Source organism: Gadus morhua, chromosome 10, assembly GCF_902167405.1.
Source record: "Gadus morhua chromosome 10, gadMor3.0, whole genome shotgun sequence".
Lineage (NCBI taxonomy): Eukaryota > Metazoa > Chordata > Actinopteri > Gadiformes > Gadidae > Gadus > Gadus morhua.
In genome coordinates, this window is record NC_044057.1 from 16,507,122 (window position 1) to 16,528,509 (window position 21,388).

The following is a 21,388-nucleotide window of genomic DNA, read 5'->3' on the forward strand; positions in this document are numbered from 1 at the left end:
CACTTAACACATGTCATCACACAACAAAACCAGACAGTGACAATACAAAAAGTATAACACATCAACAAACAACAAAGAACTCCTAAGACTCCTAGACTCCTAGTTCCCTCAGCAGTTCCATGTTTAGTGCCGCCATGGCTTTGGGTATCAGGCTATGGCCATAACGAGCCCTTCTGCATCTCAGGATCCCTTACCTGCACCTCAGGGTCCTGTAGCTGCACCTCAGGGTCCTGTTGCTGCACCTCAGGGTCCTGTAGCTGCACCTCAGGGTCCTGTTGCTGAACCTCAGGGTCCTGTAGCCGCACCTCAGGGTCTTGTTGCTGCACCTCAGGGTCCTGTTGCTGCACCTCAGGGTCCTGTAGCTGCACCTCAGGATCCTTCACCCGCCAGCAGAAGACCGAACAGCGAAGTGATGATGAGTGGATGTGCTCTTGAATTGTATTTGCACTGTGTGTAGTGGCCTTCCGGTGGAGCTCCGAGCGGGTGGGAGTTTGGAGAGCTATTATCTTTGCAGCAGTGTTTGGTTATACGTGTGCCCTTGTTTGTGACAGGGGCTAGTTAGAGAAACAGGAGAAGCAGCAGAGCCAGATGGTTTGGAAATACTTTGGTACAGAAGGAGGAGATGGGGAGACATAGTGTCATTGATCATCATCACGTTCTAATGAGAGTACACTAATTAATCCATCCATAAACATGGACAACATTATGGATCACGTCCTTATGATTCCTACAGTGCTGTACATTGCCCTGTGGAGGCGATCGAGGAGGAGGTGGGAGGTGAGTGAGGAAGCAAACAAGTCGATTAGAGACATGTTTGATAATTGTGACTTATGTTTTTGTGAGGTTAGATAATTTCACCTAACCATACGATTATTAATTTATTTACCATACACCATGAAATAGAACATCATAACTTATATTACCCTATTTCAAGGTATGTCGTGAATTAAGACTCTTATGTGAATAGTGAGTGGATGAGAAGATTGTCATGAAATCATTTTATCCAATAGCAACCTATGATGTTGAATGAAAAAGAAAAACATTGGTTTATTTTATGATTGCAATGCAAAACAAATTTGTCTTAGTTGAATACTTGGCTAACATCTGCTGTATACTCGTATTTGGCACCGACAGCTAATTGTTGATTCAGGCTGGCCACAAACATTTAATGAACTGATTTAACAAATAATTTAATTTAAAAGGGTCTGCCCAGAAGAAACAAAATAAACAATTATGTACCAACAGAACTTGGAAACTGGGAGAAAATTCACACCACAAAAATCGTTTACGAAGCCGCAGGTTTTAAAGGTGTAGTGGGCCACAGTCTGTTTGGTGTTTGATTTAAATGCCAGCTGAAATCAGACTTATGTAGTTGTGTCCTCAATACTGAGGATATAGGCAAGAGCTTATAGTCTTTGGGTGAAGAATTGATTGTTACTTACTCGACTGAGATTTCACTCTTTACTATGGTAGCCTACCCCAACCAGGTACCGTCAATTTTGAGGATTTATTTTATAAATTGTACAAATCAACTCTTCTGGCTGCTCTTACAGGGCAGCCGTTATGGATTCCAGTTATGTCACAAGAGTGTAGAAATCATTCTTCACTGCCAGTGGTACAGTACAGACACAGAAAATATCTAAATGGTGAAAGAAGAGGTATGTTTTACTACATTGCCCCAGGTTGTTTAACAAGACCAAGTGGATTGGAATACAGTAGGATGTTTGCAAACAAAACTCTTAATTATTCACCCTGAAGTGGATTCGATCATTATTGGCTAGCTGATGTCATATTGTCAATAAAAGATAGAGGCGAGATAGTCGATTACAAACCAACAGCTAAGGTGGGGGCGTTTGTAAGCTATTGCTGGTGAAAAACGTGCTTCACTAGATTCACACCAGATTTAGCCCGAGCTTTGCTTAAAGGAGGGATATTTTGCCACCAGGCGTGAGCGTAATTAGCCAATACAAGCTGCTTGAAGATCTGCCCTTCACTGTGCCTGAGTGACATCACAAGTGGGCGTGTCCATCTAGTCTAGATGTACTATGGATAGATCAGCCTACAGGAGAAACAGCCTACTCAGTGGGCTCGATTTTTAAATGGCTTGTAATGGCCAATCAAACTCACAACTGGGGACAAAATATTACCGCTTACATTTTTCACCTGAATAGCAATTAAACACCCCTCCAAAGTACGCTATATTTTCGGATATCAAATTGCAGTGTAATTTGGAATGGTTTGTTTTGAAAATATTTCCTTGGAAAAGGATTCAGTACATAACCGAAAAACGAAGAAAAGACGAGAAAAGTTAATGAACCTGGTTAGTGTGAATGTTGGTTTTATTGTTCACACAACCAACTGTGACAGATGTGGCGCTGTGGAGATCGAGGTCAGGGTTGGGCTTTGGCTCAAAGCCTGCGCGTGGGTGTGTGGTTCTGGTGGCTAAACATCATGCCGGTCACACAAGGGCTTCCCAATGGAGGCGTCAAGTCTCTCCTTCCAGCTCCCTTTGTTTTCCTTTTTTAATCTTTTATTCCCGAACAGTATTCCCGAATCAGACATCCGTCATCTCGTCTTCCATCTCGTCCCCCTCCGCCTCTCCTTCGGCCTCGTCCTCCTCTTCCTCCTCCGAGGTCACGTCAGCCTCGTCGGCCTGGGAGGTGCACCTGGCGCACGAGCAGACGAACAGATAGTTCTCCCTGGGAGGGGGAGAGCGAGGTAGAGGGGGAGAGAGGTTGATGGAGGGAGAGAGAGAGAGAGAGAGAGGGAGAGAGAGAGAGGGGTTGCATAAGCGTACATCTTGTCCTTTCACGGAGACTGAGCAAATCACATCAGATGTTTTTGGACCATCGTTGGCAGCCCCCCCACCCCCTGCCCCTTCCAACACGCCCATTCCCCTGGCTGCTCCTCCCATAAGACTAATAAAATGCATTCCCATCAGTGATCTGGAATCTCACATCTGCCCATACACCCACCATAGTTGATATGGTGGTGAACCTCTGCCCCCCCGTCCTGCCCATGAGAAGTAATTGTCAATCTTAACAAGCCCTTGTCCCCCTGAGGAACCAAAGTGCACAATCAATGGGCGGGATCGACTGCTTGGTGATTAATGGGGTCTCTCACACACACACACACACACACACACACACACACACACACACACACACACACACACACACACACACACACACACACACACACACACACACACACACACACACACACACACACACACACACACAAACACACACACACACACACGTAAAATGGGTGGAACGACTCGATCACAGGATCGATGAGTCTGTTTACCTCAGAGTTTTGTGTCTACTGTGTCGGCTGCGGTCGCGCTGACAGCAGTCCAGGTAGCTGATGCAGATCTCCTACAGGCCGAGGGGATGGGGAGGGGGAGAACAACGAGTTGTCATGGCTGGAGAACACATCTCACGACATCTCAAGCGTTGCGTCGTAGGTTGGCAGTGCCCTCCCCCCAGCATCCCCTTGTAGAGAGATGTCCTCCCGTAACCCACCGCTGCATGTCTTAGACAGCGCTTCATTGGTCATTCAAAGCCCTTCTGCATGGCATTCAGAAAGGGAGGGGGGGGGGGGGGGGGGGGGCTGTTCTTAATGTCTGTCGCCGTTTTGAATACCATGTGACTACAATCCTATATCTAGGCTCAAATATACCCCCCACCCCCCAAATGCATATATGTACCTCTCCGGGCTGGACGTCACTAAGGGCACTGAGGTGAAGCAGGAAGTTGTTGTCCGGGAAGGCGGCCTCTGCGTTTGGTATGCAGCTGTGGTTACCTGAGTGGGTGAGGAGAACATGATGCAAGTAATGAGTCTTTACAGGTCAGAGTGGTTTGGTGTGGTTTCTCCCCCAAAGCCCTCAGATGTCGGAACTTACATGAGCTTTGAAGCAGGAAAAGCCCAGACCCCTCACAGTTCAGAAAATCTCCCGTTTCTACAGACAGGGGAGAAAATAAATAATAAAGCAATAGGAAGTGACCTTTATCAAGATTACAGCCCTGGCAACACACGCCGCACACAGTGAACGATTGCACCGATGCACTTGTTTCACATTTCCCCTTTTCTAATTCAATAAAGCCGTGACAAATCAGCACTGATGAGGCCGACAAGTCTGAATATTAAAGAGAGGGAAAATAAATCCTGACCTTTCTCGATATCCTTGTACAGCTGGTCGATAAAAGAGTCCAACTGCTCCCTCTGCTGGGCAGGAAGCTGAAGTGCATCACAGGCGTGAACCCATTGACTCAGGGAGCTAGACAAAAAATATGACATTATTACTAATTGCTCTGGCAATTTGAACAAATTTCTCAAATTACAGCACTTCAATCACAGAAAATATTATGAAATAATTAATAGCCTTTGATAATATAACGGGTGCAAATGGAAGAAAAAGAGGGAGGACCCACCTGGTGCCGATGCCCTGTCCATTGGTCCCCACCAGAGAGAACAGGGAGCGGAAACCCCCAGGGGTAAACCACTGGAACACAAAGAGAGCGGCTCATAGAGTTTAAACATGTTATATGAAGGGCCACATGACCTCCTAAAGAGGAGTAACAATTCAGTGCTTTGCTCGATATCGGATGCCGTTCTGGTATTCTCCCCGCTACCCCAATGTCTGCGGACATGAGGGCCCCCCAATGCTTTCTCGCGGGGCCCCCTGCTGGTTGGAGGCTGGCGCTGTACTCTCGTGTACTGATGTGCACTCTCTGACGCTCTGTGTTTGTGACCACAGCCAAATGATATCTGCAGCACTGCCAGTAGTGGTAGGCAAACGTGAATTACCATTGTGAATACTTGTACAATACTTGTATGTTAGTATAGATTTTGTAATTGGCTATTTGATAAACTGAATTGCTCAGTTTTAGATGTTCAGCTTAAGAAAAAGGCTGTCAGAACTTAAACACAAGCTATGCAGCTTTCATCCCAATTCCCCCCCCACCAATCAGAAATTTCTTTAAGAATAGTGACCTAAAATGTTTGGCATATTGATTAAAATAACACTTCAAATAGAACAGAACATCGGGTCATAATCTCTGAATAACTACATAACTCCAGAAAATTTAAGATAACGAATAAAAAGACTGAGTCAGAACAGTCAGCTTCCTTCATGACACCTGAAAATCGAATGCCTGTTTTGGTATATACTAGAGCTGTCAGTTAAACACGTTATAAACGGCGTTAACGCAAACCAATTTTAACGGCGTTCATTTTTTTAACGCGCGATTAACGCAAATTATTATTTTTACTTTTTTTTATTTATTTTTTTATTGGGCTCAAAACAAAGAAGCAGTAGCCTGACTGCTATGTTCAAGGCATATCTTGGTATGTCCATCGTTTAATTGCATTATAGGCTTTTTTTTTGTACCGTCCTGTTTTGATCAGTATGCCAATGTTGTTAAAACATTTGCACAAAGCAAGCCGATGCACTTCTCCATGTTGATAAGAGCATTAAAATGAGAAAAATTAATGGGACAAAGAATAAAAGGGATATTTAGCATAGAAAAAAATGTATGATTAATCGCGATTAATTGTGAGTTAACTATGCCATTAATGCGATTAATCGTGATTAAATATTTTAATCGCTTGACAGCCCTAGTATTTATCAAACATAATCAAATATAATTGTAATCACATTATTATTACAATACCAATGTAAGACTACTAAAAGACAAACCCAAACAATGGGCTCCATCATCACTTACTTGACTGAGGTGATCTTCGTAAAGTGCCGCTGAAAAGAAGCCCTGAAGCAACGCCAGCTGCCCCTTTGGAAATATGTACCAAAAGAAGCATTAGCATTTACATGATTTACAATTTGGAAGTCTGCCATAATTACAACAGGCAACTTGATGGGTGAATATAAGACAATAGCTTTAAGGAAGGAGAATACCAAACAGGGACGTTAAATCTGAATGGCGTGCTTTAAAAAACACAATAGCAGTACAAATTAGACACTTGAAGCGGAGTAGGACACTCACTTTAAACTTCTCCCCAAGGAGCTTATGAGCGATTTCCTCTTCCTCGTTTGCAGTGCGACTGCAGAACTGCGAGAAGAGCTTCTGCCATCGTCCTTTGTCGTTGGCCTGGGAAACATTGAAATAATCCACAATACTTGACTTCTAAATCGGCTATTTGACGTGCAATGGTCACACGCTTTCAAAAAACAATGCATATTGTTTCTATTGTATAGGTTATTATACTTCTCTGGACCCCTCATTACAGACTGGGATACGTATATCCAGGGAGGGGGGGCATGACAGGGACCCATCTAGTCCTAACTAATGATTGCAATACACATTTTTATCATCTTGTAACACGAGTGTCATCCATCAATGGTTTTATTAAAACCAACTCTGTGCGATCATCCAAATTGAGAACTACAGGAAAATAGTCTGATATAAAGTTGAACCTATGAGCAATAGTGAAAGAATCACCTGCTTGACAAGGGCCACCATCCTTGCCATTAACGTGATGCTGGAGGACTCAGGAGGGTAATGCATACTCCTGGACAACACAGAAATGACTCAAGGTTAAGGTATGATGAATAAAGAGTTGGAAGATCCTCTAAAGTGATGCACGCCATGACTTTATTAACCTCCAGGCATCTTTAAGTTTGTTGAGTGGATGGTCTGGGTCTTCATGGGAGGGTCCTAAACACAGAGCCCGATGGTATTGGTCGGCCGCAGCTTGCCTGCACTCGCTGCTACAGTACATCACCTGCAGGGGGAGACAAAGAACTTGTATTTCCCTTTTTGATGAGAGAAAGGGCTTATATGGGGCACCTGGAGAGACAACCTAAATCGGTCCCCATCACTCTTCCAAATACTATTTCATTACAGACGTGGCACAGTTTTCATAGCCTATCTTTGGATATGGAGGTCATTCTTTTTTTTTTATGGTAACCGTTATAACCAAGGAAGTCAGTGCTATTCCACTAAATACTCCACTGTAACATCTGCTTGGTAGAAATATAGGGCAATGTCCATTTTAATTTCAAGCCATATGCATAAACATTTTTATTCTATAATGTGGGTATACATTTGCAGGTATACAACGAGCCAACTACCAGTTTGCCATAGGATTCCCAAAGTGTACACTCACTGCAAGTGAAACTATATGCAATATGCACACGTTTCATACAGTCATGCTTTGAGCGATGCCTCCCATGATTTGGTGTAACCAAGCAACCAGGAGCTCACCTGACAGTGTGGGCAGGCCTGCTGGCGGTCGGACTGCACCCGGCACAGCTCCGGGTACGGCAGGCTGAGCCCCGGCTTCCCACTGAGCCTCCTGGCATTCTCCTCCGCTCCCTCCAGAGCACGCATGCAGTACTCACAGGCTGAGAGACAGACGGAGAGACAGACGGAGAGGGTGAGTGAGAGAGAATGAACGACAGTCAGACAGAGCCATTGTGCGAGAGAGAGAGAGAGAGAGAGAGAGAGAGAGAGAGAGAGAGAGAGAGAGAGAGAGAGAGAGAGAGAGAGAGAGAGAGAGAGAGGCAAGATTGCAGGCCATTATTAAGACAGTTGTAATATAACCTATTTGGTCCGATTGCAGTACAGTCCTACTCGATTAAAATCAGTAAAGTCGGTATTGATTTAGGCTCCATGCAATTTATGTAGAAAATAGTGTTTCTGCAATACATACACATTTAAATCAAGGAAATGATATTATACATTAGAACAAATGTACAGAAATACATATCCTTCCACCACATTAATGATAGTTCCAACTGCTAGAGTCCTTTGCAAACTGTTGCAATGTGCAAGAGAACTCACCTCTATATTTATATAATGCATTCCACAGGAACTGAGATGAAACAACTGGACGTTCTACAAAAATAGTGTCTCCTTTCTTGATGCTCCGCCTGGCAAACAGGCCTTTCCCCTGCAACGTGGAAGTTATTCATTAGTTTGGTTGTAGAATACATTAACACAAGAGCGAGTCATGACAAAACAATATTTGCAGGATGGAAACTAGCTAGACCTAAAGTCTCTGCCACGCTACCCAGAGATCCTTTAGGGATACAATCCTATATTGCTTCTGATCGGAATCTCCATCAGATCCTATGGACAGACAGTCTGCTGTGAGATCATATCATCATGGCTCACTCACGTGGATCTGTTAATGTACAGCTAATGTCTTATTTAAGAGCGAATTCAAGCACGGCAATTTAGTCAATCGAGTCACCGCCAAGCAGCGAGAGGGTCTACCTTGGTCTTGTCAATAAATCGGACTTCCACACAACTGCTAACTTTGCCGGGATCCACGCAGAGAGAAAACATGTCATCTTGGGGAGCAGCCATGTTTAGTTGTGTAACCTTTTCCCTTTCAACCCTGGACCAACGTAGAGTTAGAAAGAATGCAAAGAGGGCTCCCTCTAGTGGCAGATAATAAAAAACAAATGGGTTCAGAAAAGTTTAATGTTTATTTTGTATTAGAGTTGAACACATAAGAGTCTCCCTCCGCTGTTATAGACGAACTTTCATCAAACAGTTTGCACATGGCTACCAAGTATTCCTCCCCCACAAGAGCAACATACCATGGACTATAGACAAAAACAAACACACGCACACACTGCTCTGAAATTATATTATTCCAAACGGTAGGGGTCAGTGTTGCGAGAACGAACGTTTTCTCATATAAATTATGATGGCACACTTCAGACGAACTTGATTGTTGTTGCTAATGGAGTTGTACATGAATTGGCCGGGCGAAGAAGAGATCATGTAGTACTACCCCAGGGTCAACAACGAAGAGTAGAAGGTTAAACAGACGGAGAGTTGAGGGAAAAAACAAGAGGGGGAACCTGATTAAGGCAAGAAAGGAGGTTCTACAGGACAACTAAAGACACCTCAGACTGTTGCAACATGTTGCACATTTGGATTGGTTTGTTAAAGTAGAGGAGTGGTCCTTGTTATTCATTTAAGAAACATTATGCAAATGCATGCAAAACATATTTTATATTGTGCATTTTTTACAAAAACACATGTGCACGCACCCCTGCTATATTTCCATACTGTAGGGGCAGTGTTTCGAAAACGCACAGCTACTCATGTAGTTTCACAATACAGAAGAACTTCTTTGTTTACAAATGGAGTTTAACCTCGATGCCAATGTTCCTCCAATAGAGGAGGCTGCAATTTCAGGACCGTAGTCCTGGGACCGCATTTCTGGACTGTGAGTACTGAATGTGAATAAATTTGTTCAACGTTAAAAAACAAAACAATGTGTCAGGAATTGGACAGCAAAGTTAACGTTCGCAAGCCGAAGGGAAGGTGAGCTTCCATCGATAATATATCGCAAATGTAAACTGAATCCTCAGCAAATCGGCAAAAGAAAATGCGAATATATGAAGCATGGTCCTTATAGAGGAAGCTGCAACTTCAGGACCACAGTTCTGGGACCATCTCTAACGTAATACCTAAAATTACCATTTCTAACCTAATACCTAAACTAACTCTAAACTTACAAAACTCAATACTAATACCTAGCCTAAACCTAACGGTACCCATATCTAAAAACACCGTAAACGACCCTACACCTTACTATCTCTAACCTAATACCTAAACTTAACCATCTCCCACCTTATATTTAAATGTTACCATCTTACCACATGTTAGATCTGTCTTGTCTGGTATAGCCTTTATCAAGTGATGTCATGGACACAATAAGCTCAATCCAGGACAAGAATCTAAATGTATTTGGGTCCATTAGGCTTAGGACTGATCTATGTCAGATAAGTGATCATAAAATGTTCAATTTGATCAATTAGGCTCTCCTTTTCAGGATGAATGTCTCAATCCAAGAAGGGAGGTCCCTGCCCGAATTGGAAAAATGCACCACATGCTGCAATCACTTCCACTGTCCCTTCTGTAGCTCAAATGTGTTCAAACCAACAAAGCTCAGCAAGGTCAGAACTCATTTAGAGAGCCATTTCAACCGTGCTGTTCTCCATGAAGGTAAAGTTTGCGAGCATTCTTTCGGAAAAATGCAAATAGAAATCCAATGGGTCTATGCATGAAAGGTTGCCTGGATGTTATATTAAATTCCATTTGGAGCAATGAATGCAATCGAGTCCCTCTCTGATTTGTTTATGGTGACCAGCTACTAGTTTCTGATTGCAGGTGTTCACAACATCCACTTTCAAACACAACAATCCTAAAATAATTACACTCTTCTATGTTAGTCTAATTCTATGTTATGTTTTTAGGGTACACCATTCACAGATGTGGGTTGGAATGTCGACAACGTTTGCATTACCACTGCGTCCACTGCCAGTCGATGCTGTCACGTAAACTGGACTTCAGTAAACATCTGTCTGTGTGCAAGAAGAGGCCCTTTAAAATAGCTACAACCATCCCAGCTCCAACTGCTTCCACCATCCTAGCCAACCCAGATCAAACCACCCCAGCTCAAACACCAGCACCTCTCCCTGCGCCCACCACCTCAAATGCACAGTTGCAAATGGTCTGTTTGAATAGTATTTGGACGGAATTAACCTTTAAAATTAAGTACTTAGACAGAATGTAGTATTTGGATGGAATCAACTTTCAACACTATTTGGGTTAAATAAGCTATTGGGGCTTACAAATGTTGTCCTTGGAACTGCTTGCTGCTATAACTGCTATTGTAGTATGGGTAACTCCACTGCGATACATTGTATTTAAATCAACCCATTCTTGTGTTCCCAGGTTGCTGTGGAGGCATCAGGGTTGCAGCTTGTGATGATCCCCCAGGCGTTATCATCTTCCTGGTCCAACGCATCAGAGCTCAGCTCCATCTGCACCACAGCCCTCCAAAACCCCTCGTCCTTTCCCACTCCTGTGGAACACTCTTCAGCGGTCATTCCCTACCCTATTCCAGGACCGAAGAAGAGGAGAAAACACAATGAAGATGACCTAGTGAAGAGGGACTGGGGAACGGCGGCGAAAAGAGCTCCTCAGAGACGCCAAAACACTGAAAGCGAGAGGTTTGGGCTTGTGGTCGCCGACATGCTGGAGAAGGTTCCACTTGAGAAGCAAAACGATGTGAAATTGAAGATCTTCAAACTGCTTAGTGAGTCGTCAATGTGAACATTGAGAGGATTAAGGCAGCACCACTTTTTGTTTCACATTTGTTAAAAATGATGTGCCCTGACGACATTATGCTGGTGATGTTATGTTGATGTCAATAATTGTTCCTTATCTGAACAGATTTTGTTGTAAATAAAAAAGTGACATTGTAGTAAAGCATCTGAATTTCTGAAAAATATTTGCTTCATCTTGACTGCAAAGTATTAATTGGCATCTTGCTTGTCAATATTGGAAGACTGTTGACAAGCAACACACAATTGATAAGGAGAAGAGGTGGTGGTCATGTCTTGAGAGATTTTATACAACAGGGCAGTAGTGGACGGGTCCTGGCTGGAATGAAAAGAGGGTTTTAAGTATTGCAGTACTAAGTGGTAGGCCTCAAAAACAAAGATGGAATGGAAAAATGACATTACTGTCAGTTGAGAGAAAAGGAGACCCTTTTAGTAAAATTTTACACAAAGCTCATTCAATTAAATGGCCCCTATTATAATCCCTAGTGTGAGCGTGATTAGCCATTACAAGCCTTCAGAAAATCTGCCCTTCTCTGTGCCTTAGTGGCATCATCAAAACTCACCTGTTCAAACTCGCACACAACGTCTAACGTGATTGTTTGTTTGTTTTGTTTTGTCTTGTTTTTGTTTAATTTATTTTTTATTTATTGTTTATTTTTTTATTTTTTCCACAATTTCTTGTTGTTTTTTTAAACGATTTATGATGACTATATGCTCTGTAAGGTGACCTTGGGTGTCTTGAAAGGCGCCTCTAAATTAAATGTATTATTATTATTTATCACAACATGTGAGTGTCCACCTAGGGTCCCACCGCACTGTCCCAGCCCATCACTCTCCTCCATTCTCTCTCCCCCACTCACTACATCGGCTATCGGTGTGGAAGAGTCGATTCAATTAGGTGGAGTGCAGCGAGTGGAATAGATCTGCTTCTTTTTAAGGCTGCTTATGGCCGCCCCCCAAGTGAACCACAATGGAAACTAGCATTTGGGCTTTGTTGTGTATTTTTTATTATTTAAAATGTATTTTGTAACTTCCTTCAAGCAATCAAATATGTATTTATAACGGCAGAATTCATATTTGTTTCTATCTAGAAGGGTTATCATTCTGCGTTAGAAGGTTCATTACTCTTTTTGATGTCACTATAGGGTTAGGTGGCATATAATATCACATGGCATATCATGTTCACTCAATTGTTAACTTAATTGATTGATTAATAGAACATTCATTTGAATTGTGTAGATTTACTGAATTATCCTTTGCATAAACAGTATGCATTTATTTTTTAACACAGAACACTACATATTGAAAACATAGTGGTCTTTATATATCCATCATTAAACAAATTCTGAACTATCTGGGTATGGCCATATCAGCTTCAAATCAAGTGGGAAGAGGGAAGTGTTAGCCGAAGAGAGAACAATACACAGTAGTCCGACAAGGCAAGGTCAACAAGGCCAAGGACTCCCCCCACCCCCACCTAGGTACTGCCGTGGCATCATTAGAGCCAGGAAACACTCTGTCCTGAAAGTATTTAGCAAAGGTATTTATTACATAATTTAAATTACAGAAAGTTATTGTAAGTCACTTGTTAGCAAACATTTAGTATGAATTAATCAGAATCATGTAGCACAAGGGAGAAAATTTAGTATTGTGTGCAGAAAATCGCTATGGTTTTCCTCTGTCAATACTGTAGCTACAAATTCCCTCCCGCTAATTGGGTTCCAAGGAAAATGCACGAGTGAATACTTTAAGATAAACAAATACCTGCAACCTCGATGTAAGTGTTTGCGTTGTTAGTTCACATATTCACATTATTGGGCTCAGAAAACCTGGTGTGTGGATATCTAGTCAAATATATCATATCATAAAAGCTCAAACCATAAAAGTATACAAACATCCATACACGGCTGTAACACATAAAACACATCTTCTGAGATTTATATTAGCTATGTCCTCGTACAGTAATAATGATGTTTCACAGTAGGCTTGGTTTGGTGGCGGTGGTGGTCTTGTTATTCCATTGGCCCCGGCAGAACCGTGTGTTAGCGTTACAGTTAGTGTGTGGTGAGCTACTCCCCTGTTCCTCAGCGAGAGGGTCCTTGGCCTGTGTTCCGATGGGCTTTGTCCGAGACAATTATTCACAGCCAGCCCCATTCACTCCCCCGCCATCCACTCTCCGACACACACCATTCATCATAAGCCCTTGTTGTAAGTCAACACTCTGCAATCTGTCGCCATGGCAATCTCCGGCTCAAGGTGAGAAGCCTCGATCTGCGGAAAAAGGCACACAAAAAAACAACACGCAAAGCACACAAAACGTCACGAATCAAGCGGGGATTCAATATATTTTTTCTTCAATCTTTGAGCTGCTGTCATTGGGTAGAAGAGACGTCCGGGGCCCCGTGGAAAATCGATGCGACTCATAATTAGTCGCGGAAGAACACATCTGGGGTTGGACGAGGAAGGGGCACGCGGGGGGGGTGGGGGTTGGGCAAGAGGTGTACTTGTCAAGCCAAGTGCATGTAATTGGAATTCTATCCCAGCTGTTTCTCCACACAGAAGAGGGGAGCTGCTTCGTCAGCGGTTACAGCAGCAGCAGCCGCTGCGGTTCACTCAGCGGCACAAGAACAGCCCGGAACGTGTTTCCTACCTGAGACATCTGTGGAAACAGGCTAATGGCCAGCGGCAGGGAGAGGCTGAACGTAGCCAGGCACACCAGGCTGTGGATGGGGAGCCGCAGTCTGCGGTGGTTCTGTAGGAACCGCATTCTGTGGAAGCGCGGGAGTTCATCTGTTCAGGGTTTATTTTATTGATGTACGGTGTAAATGGGAATATGGTTGAAAAATCAACTACAAGGCTGTGGTGCGGAGTGGCTTTGCTTGTTTGTCTATCTGTCGTGGTTATGACTGCAGTAATAATAATTATAAGAGTGTATTTATTCCTTAGAGGAATGCTCAGTATGCCATCTGCAGATGGGGCAAGCTTGATGTTGGATTAGACCTCTGGTGAATGAACACCAAAAACATTAGAGTGAAAATAGCAGGGTCAGTGATGTGCATAGTCTTAAGGGAAAAAAATTCTCTCAATTGCCGTTTTAAAGGGCAAAGACAAAAAAAGGACAAAAATAAATGAAGCCAAAACCTCTATAAAGAGTCGTTTGTGTTGTAGTTTGTTCCATTAGATGGCACTAAATTCTACACACTGGCCCTTTAAGACTGTATCTACATACACATAAGGACACATATCGGTAAATAACCATGCACGGTACATTCAGACACTATCTGTACACTCACTTCTCTAGGTAGGACATGAGGATGGGCGGTAACACGAAGATGGGCATGGGCAGAACCACGCGTGTGAAGGCAGTCTCCATGATGGCCTGAAGAAGGACAGGGGAACACAAGGAGAATTCACATGTTGTAGGTCGACGCACAGACATGTGTTGAGATATACAGTATATGTGATTTATTCCCAGCAACACATGCAGATATGCAGTGTCCCTTTTTCACCACAATCATTGCTTTGTCCAGAGTCATAATCCAACCTTATTTTTCTGTTTAGAACTTCATTTGGGTTGTGTTAAGACATGCAGACACTTCAAGTGGTAAATAAGTTACTGATTGTGTGCAGATTAAAAACAGTTCCAAAGGTCCAGTATGTTGTCTGGTGGAATGTTTTAAGGACGATACCAATCTTAGTGGTCTTAACTGTCTCTCCTGGCTTTACTAAAGCATCCGTTACGGTATAATTTGCTCTCACGCAAAAATACTCTTCAGCAGAAACATTACAAGGAAGTCAGTTTGACAAATGATATTGCCATCAACAGATGTTTGAGTCAAGCCCGGATCGATGGTTGTACAGGCGATGGTTCGATCAATGACCGGTTTGGTACTCATGGTACTTAGAGGCATGAATCCTGAAACAATATAACTCATCCAAGCACGGATCAATCAAACAAGATTTGTGAGCTTCTCTTTAAATCGATATGGCCCGAAGAGGAACAAATGGTAGTAAAAATTTAATGTTGAACAAGATGCATGGTTGTAGTGATACGGTGGCATTGCACAGGCCTGAACCTACAGCCTAGCTCTTTAATGTCAAACCACATAGAATCAATCGCATCAAATTAATGGATTCCCCATGCATGGAGAAGATGGCCCAGTGAGATAATGAGATAATACAGATATGTCTAAACATATTATTGTAGGAGGTCGCAGATAGTGTAATGGCTGGGGTGGTTGACTCTTGACCCATAGATAAAGGGTTTGATCCTCCGTGTGCACACCTTAACCCTACCTGGGACCTCATGACATGTATCTCTACATTGTAAGTCCCTTCGGATGAAAGCGCCGCCTATATATCGTTTGCTTAATAGGCATATTTTGGTCAAACTTACTCTACTCTTCTAACGCTGCTGATTCACGGTGCCTCATTGGCTATATCCTGAGCCAGAGTGCTTTTTACATTCCATTATCACGATCTGTATCATCTATTTGACTTGAAATACAAGATGAACCTTAAAATACGACCGAGGCAACTATGCTACAAGTCTAACGATATAGAAAACTTTAAACAGGGAATGTGTTTCTTTCCTATGGCACGGTCGCACCAGCCACCCACTCACATGCTTAGCAGCGATTTTGGACGATCCAACCACGTTGCCGTCGCCGTCCAGCACGTCGACGCCCTCGGTCAGCTCGCTGTGCCTCATGAGGCCCACGTTGCAGATGTTTGCACAGGCTGAGAGACAGAAGAGATGGGCTTAGAGAAGCACGTAAGGCAAAGCTGGTGCTTTTAATGAATGAGAATCACTATGAGTCTGTTTACCTCAATGGGAACTTCTTTTTTTGTGGAGGCCATTAAGCATATGTGTTTTGTGATTTAAAATGTGTGGTTGTATTAAAATGCTTTGATTGGGTTCATACTGAATATTGGGTCTGCTATTTTTTTGATATGCTCCATTTTACTTTACTTACAAATTGTGGGTTCAATAGGGAGTGCATGCTGTAATGTATCCAATTGCTGATGTTATACTTTAACATACTCTAACACGATGATATGATATCATCCAAATAACCTTTGAATACAGTCCATACATACTCCTTGACTGCAAAAGGTGATCCTCGTAGAAATCGAACCCCCTAACCCTGTCTTAATCCCTGTCCTACCAGTGGACCCAGTGCATAGCAGAACACCAGTACGTACCCACAGCTGGGAAGGGGACCAGTCTCTGGATAATCATGCGGGTGGATGGGCTCAACTTGTTGGCCTTCTGAATCAGCACATTCAGTCCAACCTACAGCGCAAATATCCAATTAGGTAACATTGATCAGTTGCTATTACACTAATAGGTAATATTTTACAATTAGGGTTCATTAATGATCCATTAATTACCATTAGTTAATGCAGCAGTAACCGTTACTATACAGTATTAGCATAGTTGTTATGGTAAGGGTAAGGGTTAGGGTTATGGTTAGGATAGGTTACAGTTAATTAATACCTTAGTTAACAAATAATGTTAATTAACAGTTAATTTTACTGTAGAACTCTAACAACCTCTTTATTAACATTAAATGTATTATTATATGTATGCAATACCACTACAACTAGTTTAAAACCGAACATGCACCACCGATTTGTCCATGAGACTGCCACTAGGATTAATCCTTCTGATAAGCGCAATTGAAATGTAAAAACCCAATGGTGTGAACTGGCAGTAAAGGGAGGAATGCACCATCTTAATGAGGAGCAGGGACTCACTGCTATGGAGACAGCACTGGTCACAGCCCCCACATAGCCTTGCAGAAACTTAGCAGTTGGCGTCGGCTGGATAACAATATCAAATGCATAATATAAATGTATCATATATTTATATATATTATATATGTGTGAAATACATATCATATAGAACACAACTTACTTGTAGAGCAATATAAATTGTATGTGCGCAATATATCAGGTAAAAAAAAATATTTACTCTGTTTATTGTTACTCTGGCATTCTAAAAAACCCATAAACAAAAATAACGACGATAAATCAAATCAAATCTACTTTAGATAATAATATTCGTTTTCAGTTTGTAATTGTGACCCTGAAACGATGATGATGTTGAAGTGAGTGGGTTTAACCTTCCCTACCTTGGTAGCATTGCGGTTGGCATAGTTCACACAGGCATTGTGACTCTGATTTAGCCACTAAAGGATGCAAGGAAGGAAGGATGGAAAGAAGGAAAGAAGGAAGGTTGGTAGGTACCTTACAAAGTGATACTTTAAGCCTTCACTGCATTCCAATCTTTAAACCGCATAATGTCTGAATTGATGTATACTGTACCTGCCAAATTATGGTAGAAACCACGGTCTGATTTGGAAGGAGAAGGCCGATGACCTACACAAAATGTGATATTAAATATTATGACCTCCCTTGAGTCTAATAATGAAAATAAATGCACATAATTTGAATGCATTCACGGAGCAGATGGACGTCAGCATAGAGGAGTCAACTTGTGGAAAAGTTTAATTATGCATTCAGAAAGCTTATGAGATCTCATGGGCTACAAAAAGGACTCACAATCGGTGTTCCGAATGGTACATAACCTGTAGTGTAAAAAAATCAAAAACAAACAAACAAACACACAAACCACAAAACCATATTCACCATGAAGGATTATGACAGAATGGTTTGAGACACAACTAAAAAAGTCCACGTTTGGGGGGAAGATCTTCATTTGAAGTCATACCTGACATTCTGAACGGCATGAAGATCTTCTCTCCCGTGTCAGGGTGAATGATGGCCTGCGTGCAAAGAGTGTGACATCATCATCGTGCTGCCCGCCGCAAGGGCGCAGGTCATTTAAACGCACAGCTACGAGAACTAGCACACAAGACAAAGCCTGCTGCCTGTCACCTCTGGACCCACTCTCACCACACTAACCTGTTTGACCTTTTGTGCTTCCCACAGCTGACCGAGGAGAAGGAAAAACACATAATGGTTCAACAAGGATGAATCATTAGCTGCATAATGAGACAATGTATGAGATTTTGAGACCACATTAACGAGATGGTCGACTCCATTGACCAACTCTTTGATTACAGGGACACATTTTATCACGCACGCTAGTTAAATATTACGGTATGAGGACTGAAAGATGACCTGTTGGTCGGACACTCCCGGTGGAAGCCTGTGATGTTTGAAATCGTCCAGGAGTTTGATGCATTCTTGCAACCGTTCCTGTGGAGAAGCAAAAGGAGAAAACAGGCTTCAATGTTTTAGGACTACAGGGAATATCAACTAGATTACATCACACAGACATTAGATTCAATGCATTTAAATGCTGACTGTACCTCAGACACTAACAGCGTGCTGGGGTCTATGATGTCCACAAAGTGCCTCAGGCGACCGAGGAACGAACCCTGTCGAGGGAAAAATATGGTAGGTGGTGAATGGTCGTAAACTCACCCCAAATCAATATTTCTGTTCAATAGTATTGGTTCTCTTTTCATGGTCCCCCCTTCCGCTAACTGAAACTATTAAGGATTTGTTTTCTCTAGCAATCCATATGAGATTCCGCTTGTCATGGAGGAAATAAATGACCCATCACTGTGCTGCACAGTCCCCTCAGATCAGTCTGGTCCAATATATTTTTTGTTGCAGTCAAAAATAACTCACTAACTATCACTTTGAAACCATCTTTCGATAAAGTGTTGCAAAAATAGTGGCGTTTTGAAATCAAGCGTCCAGCCATGCTTGTATTAATCATCAGCCAGGCTTTATAATTTTCCTTTTAACTTCGCTCCTTTGGACGCGAACATGCCAGCTGAACTATGTGTGCCAACACTCTGAAAAGGCCCCATGGCAGTGTGTGCCAAAGGCCCCCCCCCCCATCTCACCCACCTCCCTTTTGTTGACGAGATCAGCATGCTAAAACACAGGCAGTGGCTTCCATCAGATCCCCATGAGTGATGTAAAACCCAACAGTAGGAGTCTACAGCCAACCCAACCTCGGGAATGTACAGCCACAACAGTGGGAATGTACAGCCAACCCAACAGTAGGTATCCACAGCCAACCCAACAGTATGAATATACAGCCACAATAGTAGGAATGTGCAGCCAACCCAACAGTAGAAATCTATGGTCAACCCAACAGTAGGAGTTTACAGCAAACCCAACAGTAGGAATGTGCAGACAAGGAGAAAGAGAGTTCTGCCATGTCATCAATTGAACTTGAATCAATTCCCATTATAAATGACCCCTCCAAACTCTATTGATGAGCCCGAACTCTGCAATGAACTCTTTGGCTTCGGAGCAAAGAAGAACATTTGTCATCTGTCGCACCCTGAATGTCTCCAGGTTATCTTCGGCAGCAGTCTGTCACAGGAAACGCTGTCTGAAGGCCTACACACAGTCTGCACAGGCCATATGCTCTGCTCATACTGCAATGCTGCCTCCTCAGATTAGATTAGATTGGAGAGAGAGAGAGAGAGAGAGAGAGAGAGAGAGAGAGAGAGAGAGAGAGAGAGAGAGAGAGAGAGAGAGAGAGAGAGAGAGAGAGAGAGAGAGAGAGAGAGAGAGAGAGAGATCCATGTGCTCAGACTCTTTTAATTATGTATGTGTTCCAGCTCTCCAGAGAATTGGAGGCTTTGGTGTAGATGGAGCATCATGCACACCGCGGGCACAGGGCTTTAGGTTGAGGGTGGATACAACAACAAGGAGAGCCTTGTCTCAGCCTCTCCATTAAGCCTTGAGGAGGGAAGGAAGATACACATACCACACGTGTTACAGATCTTCTCTTTATGCACTTAGTGTGGGGGGGGGGGGGGGGGGGGGGGGGGGTTTGAGATGAAAAGGATTCCGTTGTAGGTTAGGTTAGACTGAGTCTGATCATTATATTGGACAGAGAACGAGTTGGAATCAGAAATCACTACCATGCGGAAATCAGCAAGCCTTAATATATAGATTTATAATTACAAGGCTATAGCACTATATTACTACTTTATAGTATAACATAAACAACAAGTGATTACTAACTAACCCTAACCTCCGGTAAATAATCCCCCATCGTTTAATCACAACAATTATTGCCATGAACATGATGTGCACTGCACCTGTCCTTAATAATGGATATTTGTATGCTCCCTGGTTCATTTGACCTAAGGTCGTTTCTATCCTAAAGTTGCCAAAATCGAATTCCTTTCAGAGGGAATATAATAGCTTTACATAAGTCTACCAGTGCAGCCTCAGAGCAGGTTGCTTGCAGGCTGGTTTTAATTACAATCCCATGCACACAGTAGCTACGGCGATTTTCAACAAATCGTAGACGGGGGAAAAAAACATGAACAACAGGACCTGCAGAATAAAGAGAACTGGTGGTGAACTCGCTGACCGCTGTGAAGTGTTATTGTGCTTGAATGAGGGGAAAATGTCAATCAGTGGAGGGGGCAACGTGGACATATCCACGAACACATCGCATAAAGAGAATCCTTTCTCTTGTGTCTTTATCGCCATCCCAGCAAGAGGAAGGACCGCTATGGACGGATTGTCACTTTAAAGTTCTCATTCCTCGTGGAGACCCAGAAACAGGGCGGTTATACCGCGCGTCAAAGGCAACTTTCGCCACTCAGCATCGCTTCTCGGAGCACCCAGGAGCGCAGGGTGTTTTTTAGGTGTGCAGAATAAAACACAATACTATAACAATGCATGCAAATGAAAGTTTAAAAAGGAATTACCTGGTCATGTTGCGGTTTCCCAAGCTGAAAAGCAGGATACACGCCTGGCTCCGTCATGACACCAAATTATCTATGTGTTAATGAGGCGAATCATGGACAGATTGGAGTGGAGTTGAACTACAGCTCCTGTAAAAGTAGTCGAGCAGCGAGGCGCAGCGTCTATCGGGATGTGTAGTTTTTAGATTAAGTCAGACAACATAGGACATCGCCGCCCCGAAGAGCCAATAGGGGGGATGGAGTTGCATAACAGTTCGTATTTATACGCTGGCTTTGATTGCAAGAGAAACAGTTGATGCACTGGAAAACAAATTAAGACTTTAATTAGGCATACTGATGCTTAGTACGCAATGCTGATTGGCTTGTGCAATGTGCACATGCAGACAAAATAAGTCAGGGTACTGGTGAGATGTGCTTAAATGACGACAACATGGCGTCATCGTTGATTTGGCGACAAATCAACGATGTCATTTGTTTTGGGGTGTTTGCCAAAAGAAAAACCTGCCAATATGCAACTGAAAGATCGATACAAAGATAGAGGGATGATATAAAG

At 42.8% G+C, this 21,388-nt stretch overlaps 3 protein-coding genes across 5 annotated transcripts; 1 reads left to right on the forward strand and 2 right to left on the reverse strand.

Moving 5' to 3' along the window:
* Positions 1-2,312: 2,312 nt before the first annotated feature.
* Positions 2,313-8,377, reverse strand: smyd5 (SMYD family member 5). Its single transcript, XM_030368156.1, has 13 exons — positions 8,244-8,377; positions 7,809-7,917; positions 7,230-7,369; positions 6,626-6,747; positions 6,465-6,534; positions 6,009-6,113; positions 5,733-5,795; positions 4,437-4,507; positions 4,176-4,282; positions 3,908-3,964; positions 3,713-3,807; positions 3,310-3,380; positions 2,313-2,699 (listed from the first exon to the last, which is right to left on the reverse strand). The coding sequence occupies exons 1-13, from the start codon at positions 8,334-8,336 to the stop codon at positions 2,555-2,557; spliced, it is 1,248 nt and encodes a 415-aa protein (XP_030224016.1). The 5' UTR covers positions 8,337-8,377; the 3' UTR covers positions 2,313-2,554.
* A 340-nt stretch (positions 8,378-8,717) lies between these two features.
* LOC115552249 (uncharacterized) lies at positions 8,718-11,264 on the forward strand. Of its 3 annotated transcripts, none has more exons than XM_030368160.1 (4): positions 8,718-9,308; positions 9,820-9,992; positions 10,244-10,500; positions 10,725-11,264. In XM_030368160.1, exons 1-4 carry the CDS (start codon positions 9,259-9,261, stop codon positions 11,103-11,105), a joined length of 861 nt encoding a protein of 286 aa, XP_030224020.1. In that variant the 5' UTR covers positions 8,718-9,258; the 3' UTR covers positions 11,106-11,264. The 3 variants fall into 3 exon arrangements, with proteins under 3 accessions (XP_030224020.1, XP_030224021.1, XP_030224019.1); XM_030368161.1 differs by having other exon boundaries at positions 8,725-9,210; XM_030368159.1 differs by having other exon boundaries at positions 9,196-9,447.
* Positions 11,265-12,638: 1,374 nt separating this feature from the next.
* On the reverse strand, positions 12,639-21,031 carry sfxn5b (sideroflexin 5b). The gene is made up of 14 exons (XM_030368158.1): positions 20,839-21,031; positions 18,457-18,525; positions 18,266-18,343; positions 18,047-18,073; positions 17,853-17,907; positions 17,684-17,709; positions 17,447-17,500; positions 17,254-17,310; positions 16,877-16,942; positions 16,322-16,412; positions 15,741-15,856; positions 14,410-14,495; positions 13,767-13,884; positions 12,639-13,387 (listed from the first exon to the last, which is right to left on the reverse strand). The coding sequence occupies exons 1-14, from the start codon at positions 20,893-20,895 to the stop codon at positions 13,310-13,312; spliced, it is 978 nt and encodes a 325-aa protein (XP_030224018.1). The 5' UTR covers positions 20,896-21,031; the 3' UTR covers positions 12,639-13,309.
* Between the last annotated feature and the right edge of the window lie 357 nt (positions 21,032-21,388).